Raw genomic sequence first — 16,468 nt, forward strand, 5'->3', positions numbered from 1 at the left:
TGTCCTCAACTGACTGTTTAAGGGAAGATAAACCATCACGTAATTCCACAAATAAAGGCATCCATTCTGGTGTCGACCCCCTGGGGGGTGACATCTGCATATTTGGCAATTGCTCCGCCTCCACACCAATATCGTCCTCATACATGTCGACACCACGTACCGACACACACCGCAACCTCACAGGGAATGCTCTAATGAAGACAGGACCCACTAGCCCTTTTGGGGAGACAGAGGGAGAGTCTGCCAGCACACACCACAAAGCGCTATATATACAAGGGATATCCTTATATTAAGTGCTCCCTTATAGCTGCTTTAATATATATATATATATAGCCATTAATGTGCCCCCCCTCTCTGTTTTACCCTGTTTCTGTAGTGCAGTGCAGGGGAGAGACCTGGGAGCCGTTCTGACCAGCGGAGCTGTGACAGAAAATGGCGCCGTGTGCTGAGGAGATAGGCCCCGCCCCTTTTTCGGCGGGTTCTTCTCCCGCTATTTTTCCAGTCAGGCAGGGGTTAAATATCTCCATATAGCCCCTATGGGCTATATGTGAGGTATTTTTAGCCTTGTATAAGGTTTATATTTGCCTCTCAGAGCGCCCCCCCCCAGCGCTCTGCACCCTCAGTGACTGCCCAGTGAAGTGTGCTGAGAGGAAAATGGCGCACAGCTGCAGTGCTGTGCGCTACCTTATGAAGACTGAGGAGTCTTCAGCCGCCGGTTTCCGGACCTCTTCACGCTTCAGCATCTGCAAGGGGGTCGGCGGCGCGGCTCCGGGACCGGACTCCACGGCTGGGCCTGTGTTCGATCCCTCTGGAGCTAATGGTGTCCAGTAGCCAAGCAGCAAATCCACTCTGCATGCAGGTGAGTTTACTACTTTCCCCCTAAGTCCCACGTTGCAGTGATCCTGTTGCCAGCAGGACTCACTGTAAAGAAAAAAAACCTAAACTAAACTTTCTCTAAGCAGCTCTTTAGGAGAGCCACCTAGATTGCACCCTTCTCGTTCGGGCACAAAATCTAACTGGAGTCTGGAGGAGGGTCATAGGGGGAGGAGCCAGTGCACACCACCTGACCTAGTAAAGCTTTACTTTTTTGTGCCCTGTCTCCTGCGGAGCCGCTATTCCCCATGGTCCTTTCAGGAACCCCAGCATCCACTTAGGACGATAGAGAAACATATTTACTACATTACCTTATACCGGAGTTTTAAACGTATTCAGTCACACAGCGAAAGAAGCAGCAGCAATATTTATCAGGCTCATATGCATCAGCCACTTATCCAACTATTCGTACTCAAAGGTAGATAGAGACTTAGTGCTGTATCACCCGGCTCATGAGAGTGGGATACGGGGAGACTTTATCCCGCTTCCAGGATCGATCAATTACGTTAGCGAACGCAGAGTGGATCCAGATGCTAATAGTGTACACACTCGCCCCGTGAACCTATAGTGAACACAGACGCCCAAGTGAACACTGACGCACCAGTCACACAGCCACCTAAGCTGCGACTGGGTCCTCTTATATACATAGCGTCTCAGACAGAAGCGGGAACTCAGTTCATGGAGGGAGACTCTGAGGAAACTGTTCATGAACCAGGGGGAGGGACGACCAAGGGAGCGCTCTACTCCGCACTGCTGACATCAAATCTAGGGATCGCGGCCTCATTCTACCCCTGGAGCCTATGAACCCTAAGGCCTAGTGCTGGTGCACCCTGCAGGTGGCAGCCGCGTCAGCGACGGTTTGGTAGTCTCCTCCCAAAACGGTGCGGCTGTGTCCGTGTACCCCCTCTAAGCGGAACCAATGCCTTACCTTCTCCCCGTGCTCCGGCCACTGCCTGGTAACGTCTGCTAGACTTGCTAGTACATCCGACACAGCACTGTACTCGTGGGTAAGCACTGTAGTGACCCGGCGGGGAGCTGTTGGAGCGACTCTTTCCAAGGTACGTATAAGACGCTTTTTAGAAAGATCGCTCAAAATAAATAAATAAATAAATAAATAAAGTAAAGGTCCATACACACTTAACGATATAATGAGCGACGTCGCTCATTTTCCCCCTCCTTGAGCGACGTCGCTCATTTTATCGTTAAGTGTATATGCCGCCAGCGACGACCGATGCGCGGCCCCGCGGGTCGGCAACGATCGTCGCTGTCGGTAGGGCATGCATGAAGGATGTGGACTGTCGTCCACGACCTTCATGCAGGGCTGGCGGGGGCGTGACGTCACTGAGCGATATGAGCTGTCATATCGCTCAGTGCATACAGGTGGCCGCCGACCGGCCGGCCCGGGAGGGGGAAACGTTAGACGATGTCGCTCACAGAGCGACATCGTCTAATGTGTATGGGCCTTTAGACTATAAAAATAAAATAAGAAAGCTTCTGGCTGCTAAAAAACCAACAGCCCTCTTGACCATGGTCCGGCTCCTGCCGCACCAAACAAAAAACTGATTTGCCTGAGCCAGGAGGCGGGATATATGGACGGGCCAGTTGCATGCTGGGAGGCCGAAAGCTTTGACAGACTGGTGCAAATCCGCTGTCGCGCCATCATATCCCAATGTTTTCCTGTGGACCCTACCGGAGAAAAGTAGTCTCTTTAGGAGCCCTGGGAGAATTTTTGGTAATAATTCAAACAAGGGACTCCTATCTGTGCTGTCTCCCCTGAAAATGAAATGGTGACACAGCACAGCAAACCTGAGAAGACACTAGTGACCCTCCAGGGTTGGAATATACAAAGACATTCTTGAAACACCCATAGATACCATTTAAGCCTGGCACCTTGCCTGGTCCATTGGTAGAATAGTAGTGAAAAGTCATCTGAGGGGAGCTCTGAGGAATCCATTACAGATGTGTCCTCATACATCTAGCTTCAACACTCCACACAGCACCATATGTCTGGCGTGCCAAGAGGGGCCGTTTGGTGTGGCTGCAATGTATAAGGACACATCTGTACATATCCCTGACCCATAATGCTCCTCACCCAGTAATCTGAAGTTGAACCATTGATTAGCTGCTGCAACAAAATGTCACGCCACAGCTTTTAGAGCATTTCTGAGGGCAACTACCATTTTAAAGAATTCCTGTGGCGCCGCTGATTTCTTCTGGAAACCAAATAGACTGTGGTACTCTCTCTCTCTTCACCTTCCCATCCTCTACCAAACATAGGTGTCCAGGAAGGTTTCTGGATCACCGTTGCTCGAAGTTCCCATGACCAGTGGTGGCTCTTTATAACCAAATGACTTTAATTTCACCGTCTCCACCCTTCCCGAATACTACAGCACAGTTAGTGAAAGAAAGCCACTGACTGGAAGATCAGCAATCACATTTCATTTCCAACCACTGTATCCATTATCTCCTGCTACAGGTACAGATGCAAGAGCAGGGAACCTGATAAATACAGATTGCAAGGGAGGAATCAACAACCAAAGTTAGGAAGAGGATTAAATAAAAATCACAAGGGAAAACCATGAGAGATTCTGATGGACGACTGTTACATCTGTGCAAAAGGGACAGAATACTCACAACCACAGTTATATTAGCCAGCTAGCATTCTCTTACCTAGAGGGAAGTAGCGAGGCGTGCTGACGTAGATCCTGCCAAGCGAGGTCATCTTTAGGTTTAACGACTGCATGCGATCAGCTTTATTCATTGCTATGCTGTCACTTAGTTCTAGAAATAAACAAAATACACATGACACAATCTGCAACTGAACCATACAACAAATCCAGGACCAAATTCACACTTCGTTCTGTGTTATACTTAATATCCTAATAAAAAAAAAATAATCACCCAAGCGATTGACTGGTACCTTATAAATACTGGAGGTTCAAAAAGTCCCTCCGCAGTGAGCGCTCGCTGGCTGCAGATCTATTCTGCAGATGTGGGAGACCAGAGAGGGATCACAGAGCCCCCAGAGACCCCGCAGCACGATTGTTTCAATTTTATTTCATGTAAATAAAGTGTTTAAAAATCTCGTCAAATTGCTTAGCACACAGTCACTACGAAGGGACTTTTTGAACTCCCTGTATATAGGTGTATATCTGCTGCAGATAAAAAAAAAAAAAAAAAAAAAAAAAAAAGGATTTTGGTACTTACCGATAAATCCATTTCTCTGAATCCACTAGGGGACACTGGAACATCATATACATTAGGGGTGTGAAGTCTTGCAACCGGAGGTGTGGCACAATCTAAATTAAAATATTGTCTGCACAGCCGGCTCCTGCCCCCTCACGCCCCCCATCCCTCAGTTTGGAAAATTTGACGGAGAGACTAGGACATGAGACTACAAAACCAATGGCGAGGAGCCTACCGTACAACAAAGTCAAACAGCAACCTAGAAGTCTGTTAACAGAAAACCAATGCTGTTTGCACGAACAGTTCAACAAGAACCTGTAACACAGCAGGTTGACAGCACCAAGGCGGGCGTCCAGTGTCCCCTAGAGGATTCAGAGAAATGGATTTATCGGTAAGTACCAAAATCCTCTTTTCTCTTTCATCCACTAGGGGACACTGGAACATCATATACATTAGGGGACGTCCCAAAGTTACTCCCAAGGGTGGGAGTGCTGTCAGTAGCCTGTAAAACCAGACGTCCAAACTTCAAATCTTTGGACGCAAAAGTATCAAACTTGTAGAAGCTTGTGTCTGCAGACCACGTTGCCACTCTGTAATGTTGAGTGGCTGTCACCCATGAGGTGCCCACCGATCTGGCGGCATGGGCACCAGCCCGAACCGGAAACCGTATACCACAGGATAATTACTGCATAGTGGTAATCCTAAGCTATCTGAACAGCGTTTGTGTAGACACAGACAAACTCCTCCGTGTACCATCAAAAAGAACAACAATCGGTCCTATAGTCAGATGGACGACTTAACTTGCATGGATATCTGTACAGCTCGTACAACCTCCAAAGACACTGCCCCATCGAAAAGATGGCATCACCATTGGCTGGCCTACTGGAAACCCCCCCCCCCCCCCCCCCACAACCTATGGGAGAAAACTCTGCCCGTGTACGAAGTACTTCCCTATCGCCCTGGGAAAATAGAAAAGGGACACTTGCACCACAAGGCTCCCAATCAGAGACCCATTTGGTCTATACTAAGGCAAGTAACAACAGGACTGTCCTGGAGAGATAATTCATCCTGCTCTCTACCAAAAGCTCAGAGGTCGTTGAATTGAAACATTCCCACCTCAAGGTGAGGCCCCCCAGCGCCGTGGAGTGCTCGGAAAAAGAGGTATCCTCAGAACTTTTCTTAAAGTCTGAAGACCCCTGTAAAGATGCTAAGCGCTGTCGAAAAAGGATGGAGAGTGGTGAAAATCTTAACCGTGAAGGAGCCTAACACAGGCCACCAAGTAAACCGGTCCGGAGAAAACGTAAAAGTCTAGACAGAGGGAATCCCCCCAGAATCCAACTCGTAGTCCTGACCCCAGTCCATCTTCTGTAACAATGCAAGGTCGTGACCGGCTTCCGCTGTCTTTATAGGAATAGACGCTGTAAACTTTCTCTCTGAAATACAGTCTCCACGGGTCTACCGCTAGGAGACCTCGGAAAACCGAGCACTAACTGCTGCGGAACCAGTGTGGTGGAATGATAAGTCGCCCACACCCCTTTCCGTTTGGCCCTCGTGAATACCCTGGGTATAAACTGAAATGATGGAAGCTTGTAAACACCTCTGGAAGACCAAGGAAGTGTCATGCTTCCACTTCTAGATACCATGTGCTGGCCACAGACCTGGGTAGCTGATGGTTGTGTCGAGAGGCCAGTAGGTCTACAGGAGGTAGCCCCCCTCACCCTATCACCATCTCGATACCTGGATGCATATTCTGTCGACTGCGAGACTGTTGCATTCCTGGAATGAACTATACTGAAAAAGAAGATGTTGTGCCTTCATGCCCACAACAAGATCCTTGTGGCTACTTTTAGTGCCATCTTGTTCCTTCGTGATAATTTATGTATGCTGTCGTTGTGACATTGTCCGATTGCCTATTTAAGTGGTGACCCATCACTAGGTTTCTTTTTTTCTTTCTTTGGCTAAATGAAGATGTATTGTAACTGCACTCCGCTCGAGACTGTCTATGGGTAGACTATTTTCTTGTGACGTCCATCCGTTCTGGAACTGATGTTCCTCTGGGATGGCACTCCAACCTTCGAAACTGGTATCCGTTGTGAGGATCCCCCAATTCTAAAAACCGAATCTCTTCCTTGCTGCGAGATTCGTTAGTAATGACCCCCAATATGAGGGAAGTTTGTGAATGAAATCAACAACTTGTGAAATCGAAAACCAATGCGAACTTGCTCCCTTAGCAATGAGGATCACCTGGAAAGGTTTGTAGTGAAAACTGCCGTACTGCAGAGTCTCCCGAGAAGTTGTACCCCAGAGGTAGAGAAACCGTCTGTTTGTAGTACCTGATCCACCAGCCTCAGCATGTCCTGGATCTTGCTCTGCATTTGTACAGTCTCCAAGATGAAACCTGGAAATTGAACCTTTGGAATTGGCATTAGGGTGGATTCCTGGAAATTCCAATCCACCCACCTTTAGTGAGAAATTGATCAGGCGGATTCTTTGAGCAGCTGTTCCTGGAGGATGGCTTATATCAGCAGAGCATCCTGATCGCGACCTCCAACAGTCTCAAACTTGTGACCCTTATCACCCTTGGGTTGATTTCTCTGGAATAAGTAGGCCAGTAGAAAATGGGTCAACAAACCTTGAAAATGAATATCAGTATGACCGATATGGGCATGACAAAACAGTATACGAAGAGAACCCCTTACCTCCTTGAGAGTAGGGATATTAATAATAATAGCGCAGCCCGTTGGATTACTTAATGTGGACAAACACTGTATACGTTTGGTCCCAGCAAATCTTTTTGTAGTAAACACCGAAACGTGGTTAGCAATGCCTGCGCTTTTGAACGGAATGACAGCTTAGGTGTTGTCAATATCCATCAGTAATAGAGGGAAAGAACCCCGTTTTTGATACCAAATTCTCTACGCAAGTCTCGAATCCGGTCTCCCTAGAACCTCGTATCCAAGGTGCGTTGGTATATAGACCTGTTATTGGCTATTTGGAATGGCCTCACCATTCCGAATCGAGAACCAAACTAGTTTAATAATGGGCCAGAATAACAGCTACTGCCTATTGGTATATTCTATGACATTCGGTAGGCAGAAATCTGATGTCTGAAAATTATTGGGCCAAGGGAGGCATACCCCTTCATGGAAATTGCGTTCCAACTCAGTAACTTTAACCGTTTTACTGAAACAGCGATCTCTCAGTTCCGTTTGAGATGGTCTTGGAACTAGAGGTTATATTTTCTTGTCACTGTCAACCTACACATGACCCCTGTTTTGCAGTGGGACTGTAATGAGTAAGAATGTCCCGTTTGCAGGCTAAGCAGAGGTGCGCTACCAACGTTATGGTATCCTTTCCCCTTCTGTGGAAACCGAATTTCTGTTGTCACAGAAAATCATTGAGAGACTCAGCGGAGATCGGGATGCTAACCTCCCTAACAGCCTGATAAGGATATGAGGCTAACCTTCGGCTATGCCCCGCTAGTCAAAGAAAAACTTAATTAGACAGCTGGAAGCATGTACTGATCGCCTCTAGTTAGTTACGCCTCTAACGGTTCATACACCGTTAAGAGAGCCAGCACATCTTACCACTCGTACTCTAAGGCAGGAAAAGGGGTCTTATTGACGTGTTAGGACATTTTGTCACATATGTGCTGATGGAGGAAGTCTTAAGCCTGAAAACCTCCCCGTTTAGGATGGGCTCACAGCCCCTACTCAATCAGTGAAATATATGTCAGGGTATTCTTTTCACAACCTTGATGGATCACTGGCCCCCTGGTTGTATGCCCAGTCTTGTCGCGCACACGAGGGCTGTAAAGCGTAGTGCTCACCTATGTAAGCCCCCAAAGTAATCTCTTGCGATTTATCTTTAGAGAAAACATACATACCAACTCCGCCCGACCTTCACCTATAAGCATAGGTGGCGAAGGGCCGTAGAGAGAATTAGGAGCTCTGACGAGTATTCTCAAACAGTTAGAAATCTTCTCTGTCTAGTAAGAAATAAATAACAAATATAAATACTTATTTAACTATTCCCCACCAGACCACCAACTGTTGATACAGATAGAGCAGAGTTGGGTGACATCGTCTGAAGCTCCCTCCCCCGCCGGACCTGTCAGCAGCGTCCGTTGGAGGCATTATGTACATATAATATATCATTTGATGGATGCCAAAGGTAACTGAAGTTACCGTGCTTAGTAGAAAAATCTTTGTTTGTGCATTTGAAGGTGACAATGCACCCCCGCAGAATACTTGTAGTGCATCTCATCTGTATAATAGGTAACGGAATACCGTAATATATGACGGGAACAATTGTACACTGGATTCGCTGAAAGAGAAACATTTAAATAAAATAATAATTATTCTAAACAGCCTCATTGCAACCCCGCACACGTTACTGTGATTCAGTACTGAGGTCGGGTTGATATCCAGAATGTTCCCTTTATTTTAACAGGATCTTTGAATTAGAAGTCCATTGAAAATAAAACGCATAAACATGCTTGATTAAAAACTCCTAGAAAATCCTTTGCAGCAGAGACCTAACATAAAAACTACCAGCAGAGGGAGTAGTAAACTATTTTCCTTAACCTGTAACTACTAGGTAGAAAAACCCCTCCCTCAGTTCTGACTGGCTGAGAAAAATGGCTCCACTAAAGGGGGCGTTATTGTTTCTGAGAAGCAATTTTGGCGCCTCTAAATATATTAAAGATGGCAGCCATTAAAAATATGTGTTCACATCATTAAAACACTACCTTCTACCTATATCCCCCATAATGTCCAGGCCGACCGCCCCGCGCTCTGTTAAATACCCCGCCAGCTCCCCTTAACCCTCCGCTCCCAGTGCGGCCGGCGGAAGGGGCCCTTTTGCGGGCAGCTGCGCTCCCTAAGCGGGCGGCGGGGAGTGCACACTAGAGCGGCTGTTATAGGATCCCTATCGGGCGGCTATTCTACTAGCGGGCGGCTGTGCTTCTACTAGCGGGCGGCGGAAATGCTGTGCCCGCGCTCCCTAGAGCGGCCGTTGGGATCGCAGAGCAGCGCTACCAACAGCGGCAACTCCGGGACCTGTGCTTCTCCTTACTGCACCCATCCCCACTGATACGGCGGTGTGCCAGAGAGAGAGAGAGGACGGCAGAGGTAAGCCAAGCTGGCTTTCCGGTTATTACATGTGTGCGGGCGGCCTGCCCGGCTCCCTTGCTCAAGTCCTCGCGGTAGGCTGCGCTCTAATAGCGGGCGGCAGGAGACCCCTTGGAGAAGGTTAGTCCTCTCCCTGACGTTGCTGCTGATCATGTCTGCGGAAGGAGGAGGGGGGTGGCGGGCGGGGGATGCTGTACTTGTCAGTCGGCTTCCTTGTGTGAGGAAACAGCGTCTTGTACTGCAGGGACTCTCTCTATTACCCTATTGCAGGGAGCCACAGTCACCTTAACCCCAAACTACATAAGTGTAGATGTCCCTCTAGGGGATACTCACTGTCTCTGTGCTCCGGATTTTCAGTGAAGAGAGCAGTTGATCCCTTTAGCTGGGACCTTAGTCTCCCTCCAGTGATTCCTGCACCCTCCTTTTGTTAGGAGGGATAGGGTCTCTCAAAGTAGGCTCTGCCTGCACCCTCCTTTTGTTAGGAGGGATCGGGCTATGTCTCATGCTAGAGAAGGAAAAGAAAAAATAAATAAAATAAATAAAATAAGAATTTACTCACCGGTAATTCTATTTCTCGTAGTCCGTAGTGGATGCTGGGGACTCCATAAGGACCATGGGGAATAGACGGCTCCGCAGGAGACTGGGCACATCTAAGAAAGATTTAGGACTATCTGGTGTGCACTGGCTCCTCCCCCTATGACCCTCCTCCAAGCCTCAGTTAGGAACTGTGCCCGGAAGAGCTGACACAATAAGGAAGGATTTTTGAATCCCGGGTAAGACTCATACCAGCCACACCAATCACACCATATAACACGTGATAGGAACCCCGGTTAACAGTATGATAACAAAATGGAGCCTCTGAAGAGATGGCTCACAACAAAACCCGATTTTTGTAACAATAACTATGTACAGGTATTGCAGACAATCCGCACTTGGGATGGGCGCCCAGCATCCACTACGGACTACTTGAAATAGAATTACCGGTGAGTAAATTCTTATTTTCTCTGACGTCCTAGTGGATGCTGGGGACTCCGTAAGGACCATGGGGATTATACCAAAGCTCCCAAACGGGCGGGAGAGTGCGGATGACTCTGCAGCACCGAATGAGAGAACTCCAGGTCCTCCTCAGCCAGGGTATCAAATTTGTAGAATTTTGCAAACGTGTTTGCCCCTGACCAAGTAGCAGCTCGGCAAAGTTGTAAAGCCGAGACCCCTCGGGCAGCCGCCCAAGATGAGCCCACCTTCCGTGTGGAATGGGCTTTTACAGATTTAGGCTGCGGTAAGCCTACCGCAGAATGCGCCAGCTGAATAGTGCTACAAATCCAGCGCGCAATAGACTGCTTAGAAGCAGGAGCACCCAGCTTGGTGGGTGCATACAGGATAAACAGCGAGTCAGTCTTTCTGACTCCAGCCGTCCTGGAAATATAAATTTTCAGGGCCCTGACTACGTCCAGCAACTTGGAATCCTCCAAGTCCCTAGTAGCCGCAGGCACCACAATAGGTTGGTTCAAGTGAAAAGCTGAGACCACCTTTGGGAGAAACTGAGGACGAGTCCTCAATTCTGCCCTATCCATATGGAAAATCAGATAAGGGCTTTTACAAGACAAAGCCTCCAATTCTGAAACCCGCCTGGCCGACGCCAAGGCCAACAGCATGACCACTTTCCACGTGAGATATTTTAAATCCACAGTCTTAAGTGGTTCGAACCAATGTGATTTCAGGAATGCCAGAACCACATTGAGATCCCAAGGTGCCACTGGGGGCACAAAAGGAGGCTGAATATGCAGTACTCCTTTGACAAAAGTCTGAACTTCGGGCAGTGAAGCCAGTTCTTTTTGGAAGAAAATCGACAGCCGAAATCTGGACCTTTATGGACCCCAATTTGAGGCCCAACGTCACTCCTGCTTGCAGGAAGTGCAGGAATCGACCCAGTTGAAATTCCTCCGTCGGGGCCTTCATGGCCTCACACCAAGCAACATATTTTCGCCAAATGCGGTGATAATGTCTTGCGGTGACATCCTTCCTGGCTTTGATCAGGGTAGGGATGACTTCCTCCGGAATACCCTTTTCCTTCAGGATCCGGTGTTCAACCGCCATGCCGTCAAACGCAGCCGCGGTAAGTCTTAGAACAGACAGGGTCCCTGCTGCAGCAGGTCTTGTCCGAGCGGCAGAGGCCAAGGGTCCTCTGTAAGCATCTCTTGAAGTTCCGGGTACCAAGCTCTTCTTGGCCAATCCGGAACCACGAGTATGGTTTTCACTCCTCGCCTTCTTATTATTCTCAGTACCTTGGGTATGAGAGGTAGAGGAGGAAACACATAAACCGACTGGTACACCCATGGTGTCACTAGAGCGTCCACCGCTATCGCCTGAGGGTCTCTTGACCGGGCGCAATATCTTTTCAACTTCTTGTTGAGGCGGGACGCCATCATGTCTACCTGTGGTTTTTCCCACCGGTTGACCAGCATTTGGAAGACTTCTGGATGAAGTCCCCATTCTCCCGGGTGGAGGTCGTGCCTGCTGAGGAAGTCTGCTTCCCAGTTGTCCACTCCCGGAATGAACACTGCCGTCAGTGCTAACACATGATTCTCTGCCCATCTGAGAATCCTTGTGGCTTCTGCCATCGCCATCCTGCTTCTCGTGCCGCCCTGTCTGTTTACATGGGCGACCGCCGTGATGTTGTCTGACTGGATCAGTACCGGCTGGTTTTGAAGCAGGGGTCTTGCCTGGCTTAGGGCATTGTAAATGGCCCTTAGCTCCAGGATATTTATGTGAAGAGAAATCTCCTGATTTGACCACAGTCCTTGGAAATTTCTTCCCTTTGTGACTGCCCCCCAGCCCCCAAGGCTGGCATCCGTGGTCACCAGGACCCAGTCCTGTATTCCGAATCTGCAGCCCTCTAGTAGATGAGCCCTCTGCAGCCACCACAGCAGCGACACCCTGGTTCTGGCCGATAGGGTTATCCGCTGTTGCATCTGGAGATGGGACCCGGACCATTTGTCCAACAGGTCCCACTGGAACGTCCTTGCGTGGAACCTTCCGAATGGAATTGCTTCGTACGAAGCTACCATTTTTCCCAGGACTCGTGTGCATTGATGTACCGACACTTTTCCTGGTTTTAGAATGTCTCTGACCAGAGATGACAATTCCTCTGCTTTTTCCAGTGGAAGAAACACTCTTTTCTGGTCTGTGTCCAGAATCATTCCCAGGAACAGAAGACGTGTCGTCGGGACCAGCTGTGACTTTGGAATGTTTAGAATCCAGCCGTGCTGTTGTAGCACTTCCTGAGAAAGTGCCACCCCCACTATCAACTGTTCTTTGGACCTCGCCTTTATCAGGAGATCGTCCAAGTACGGGATAATTAAAACTCCCTTCTTGCGAAGGAGTATCATCATTTCGGCCATTACCTTGGTAAAGACCCTCGGTGCCGTGGATAACCCGAACGGCAGCGTCTGGAACTGATAGTGACAGTCCTGTACCACAAATCTGAGGTACTCCTGGTGCGGAGGGTAAATGGGGACATGCAGGTACGCATCCTTGATGTCCAGGGATACCATGAAATCCCCCTCCTCCAGGCTCGCAATAACCACCCTGAGCGATTCCATCTTGAACTTGAACCTTTTGATATAAGTGTTCAAGGTTTTTAAATTTAAGATGGGTCTCACCGAACCGTCCGGTTTCGGTACCACAAACATTGTGGAGTAGTAACCCTTTCCTTGCTGAAGGAGGGGTACCTTGACGATCACTTTCTGTGAATACAGTTTTTGAATAGCCACCAACACTGCTTCCCTGGCAGAGGGAGTTGCCGGCAAGGCAGATTTTAGGAAACGGCGGGGGGGAGACGTCTCGAATTCCAGCCTGTACCCCTGAGATACTACTTGAAGGACCCAGGGATCCACTTGTGAGAGAGCCCACTGTGTGCTGAAAAACCTGAGACGTGCCCCCACCGTTCCCGATTCCGCCTGAGCAGCCCCAGCGTCATGCTGTGGACTTACCGGACGCAGGGGAGGACTTCTGCTCCTGGGAACTAGCTGTGTGCTGCAGCTTTTTCCCCCTTCCTCTGCCCCTCGGCAGAAAGGATGAGCCTCTATCCCGCTTATTTTTCTGGGGCCGAAAGGACTGTACCTGATAATACGGTGCTTTCTTTTGGTGTGGGGTAGCCTGAGGCAAAAAAGTCGATTTCCCAGCAGTAGCTGTGGAAACGAGGTCTGAAAGACCTTTATAGGGTAAAACTTCCATGTGCCGCTTGGAGTCGGCATCACCTGACCATTGCCTAGTCCATAACCCCCGTCTGGCGGCAATGGACATAGCGCTTATTTTTGATGCCAGCCGGCAAATATCCCTCTGTGCATCACGCATGTATAAGACCGCGTCTTTTATATGGTCAATCGTTAGCAAAATATTGTCCCTATCCATGGTATCAATGTTTTCCGACAGGGAGTCGGACCACGCAGCAGCAGCACTGCACATCCAAGCTGATGCAATAGCGGGTCTCAATATAATGCCAGTGTGTGTGTATATAGCTTTTAGGGTACTTTCCAGCTTTCTATCAGCAGGTTCTTTTAGGGCGGCCGTATCCGGAGACGGTAGTGCCACCTTCTTTGATAAGCGTGTCAATGCTTTATCTACCCTAGGGGGTGTTTCCCAGCGTGACCTATCCTCTGGCGGGAAAGGGTACGCAGCCATTAACCGTTTAGAAATGATCAATTTCTTATCTGGGGAAGTCCACGCTTCCTCACACACCTCATTTAATTCGTCAGATGCAGGAAAAACTACTGGTAGTTTTTTCTCACCAAACATAATACCCTTTTTTGTGGTACCTGGGGTATCATCAGAAATGTGTAAAACATTTTTCATAGCCTCAATCATATAACGGGTGGATCTATTGGAGGGTACACTCGTCTCATCATCGTCGACACTGGAGTCGGTATCCGTGTCGACATCTGTATCTGTCATCTGAGGTAGCGGGCGTTTTACAGCCCCTGATGACATTTGAGACGCTTGGACAGACACAAGCTGAGTAGCCGGCTGTCCTATGTCGTCAAACCTTTTATGTAAGGAGCTGACACTGTCACGTAATTCCTTCCATAAGTCCATCCACACTGGTGTCGACCCCGCAGGGGGTGACATCACATTCACAGGCATTTGCTCCGCCTCCACATCATTATCCTCCTCATACATGTCGACACAGCAGTACCGACACACAGCAGACACACAGGGAATGCTCTTACAGAGGACAGGACCCCACAAAGCCCTTTGGGGAGACAGAGGGAGAGTATGCCAGCACACACCAGGGCGCTATATAACACAGGGATATCACTATACAGAGTGTTTTCCCCTATAGCTGCCTATATTATATATATACTGCGCCTAAATTGTGCCCCCCCTCTCTTTTTTACCCTTTCTGTAGTGCAGGACTGCAGGGGAGAGCCAGGGAGCTTCCTTCCAGCGAAGCTGTGAGGGAATAATGGCGCCAGTGTGCTGAGGGAGTTGGCTCCGCCCCTTTTTCGGCGGGCTTTCTCCCGCTATTTTATCGTTTCTGGCAGGGGTTAATATACACCTATATAGCCTCTGGGGCTATATATGGTGTTAGTTTTGCCAGCCAAGGTGTTATTATTGCTGCTCAGGGCGCCCCCCCCCCCAGCGCCCTGCACCCATCAGTGACCGCTGTGTGTGGTGTGCATGAGGAGCAATGGCGCACAGCTGCAGTGCTGTGCGCTACCTTGGAGAAGACATTAGTCTTCAGCCGCCGATTTTCCGGACCACCTTCTTGTTTCTGGCTCTGTAAGGGGGACGGCGGCGCGGCTCCGGGAACGGACGACGAGGTCGGGTCCTGTGTTAGATCCCTCTGGAGCTAATGGTGTCCAGTAGCCTAAGAAGCCCAAGCTACCACCACTTAGGTAGGTTCGCTTCTTCTCCCCTTAGTCCCTCGTTGCAGTGAGCCTGTTGCCAGCAGGTCTCACTGAAAATAAAAAACCTAAACTATACTTTCTTCTAGGAGCTCAGGAGAGCCCCTAGTGTGCATCCAGCTCAGCCGGGCACAGAAATCTAACTGAGGCTTGGAGGAGGGTCATAGGGGGAGGAGCCAGTGCACACCAGATAGTCCTAAATCTTTCTTAGATGTGCCCAGTCTCCTGCGGAGCCGTCTATTCCCCATGGTCCTTACGGAGTCCCCAGCATCCACTAGGATGTCAGAGAAATATTTTGTGGAGCAAAAGCTCCTATGTGCTTCCTCCAAGCACAATTTTTCAAACTGACGGATGGGGGGCGTGAGGGGGGAGGAGCCGGCTGTGCAGACAATATTTTCATTTAGATTGTGCCACACCTCCGGTCGCAAGACTTCACACCCCTAATGTATATGATGTTCCAGTGTCCCCTAGTGGATGAAAGAGAAAAGGTATTGCGAACCTCACATAAGCCACTTTATAAAACTATATACTGTAACTGCAGTAACTTCACAGCTTGGCATCTCCTAGATTAAATTTTCTCTTAAAAATGCAACGTCAAGACCCAACACACAAGTCTGGGACGCTACTAGCTGTCGGCTATTCTGGAATGAAGGTAGACCGAGTGCACTGTAAACACCAGAAGAATGTAGAAAATATAACCAATAAATCAATGATACCTCTTTCAATAATTTCTTTCCACAGATTCTGCACCATGATGGGATCTGAATGGCCAGCACAGTGAACGATAGCAAGCTTGCACTCTGGAAGGTTGAATGGATCCGCAAACTCCCCATATAGCTGGGAAACAAAGCAGCAAAACATTAAACCTATAACATGCAGCAATGTTATAGGACTATAAAAGAACTAAATTAAGAGTAAAACTATACCACGAACGATACTAATACAGTGCCAATATACCTTTGAGATGTCCATTAATTGTGAATCAAGCTGTGCCACAGCATCTTGCACTGATGCATGATGGGAGTATCGTCTGATCAACGTTTCCTGGATTTGCAGCTGTATCCTGGCAACCTGAAAACAAAGACAGCAAAATGGTCATATGTAATAACGTGAAAGATTATAGCATTTCTTTGGTATAAGAATATAGCGAGAGATTTATGGACTCTTTGTGACAAGAGGAACCTACTGTACCGCCAAATCCCCACTAGACCACTAAATTTGTGATCCCAGTACACCTCAGTTATTACTGCCATAAAAAAGGAACCCCAGATATGGTGCTAAAATCAGGAGATTCATTTAGAGAAGGCATGGCATCCTTCCTATAGTCCTCGTAGTGACAAAGTGAGCACAACACAGGGGAACGCCCATGTC

At 48.5% G+C, this 16,468-nt stretch overlaps 1 protein-coding gene across 1 annotated transcript in view; it reads right to left on the bottom strand.

The window, feature by feature from the left end:
- NUP155 (nucleoporin 155) overlaps window positions 1-16,468 on the bottom strand; it is a 212,222-nt gene that overhangs the window by 19,567 nt on the left and 176,187 nt on the right. Inside the window, exons 29-31 of the mRNA XM_063961169.1 lie at window positions 16,055-16,168; window positions 15,814-15,934; window positions 3,544-3,654 (exon numbers count right to left, since the gene is read on the bottom strand). Coding sequence (XP_063817239.1) covers window positions 3,544-3,654; window positions 15,814-15,934; window positions 16,055-16,168 — 346 coding nt within the window. The remainder of the gene's footprint in view (window positions 1-3,543; window positions 3,655-15,813; window positions 15,935-16,054; window positions 16,169-16,468) is intronic.

This window comes from Pseudophryne corroboree, chromosome 1 (assembly GCF_028390025.1).
Source record: "Pseudophryne corroboree isolate aPseCor3 chromosome 1, aPseCor3.hap2, whole genome shotgun sequence".
Taxonomy (NCBI): Eukaryota; Metazoa; Chordata; class Amphibia; order Anura; family Myobatrachidae; genus Pseudophryne; species Pseudophryne corroboree.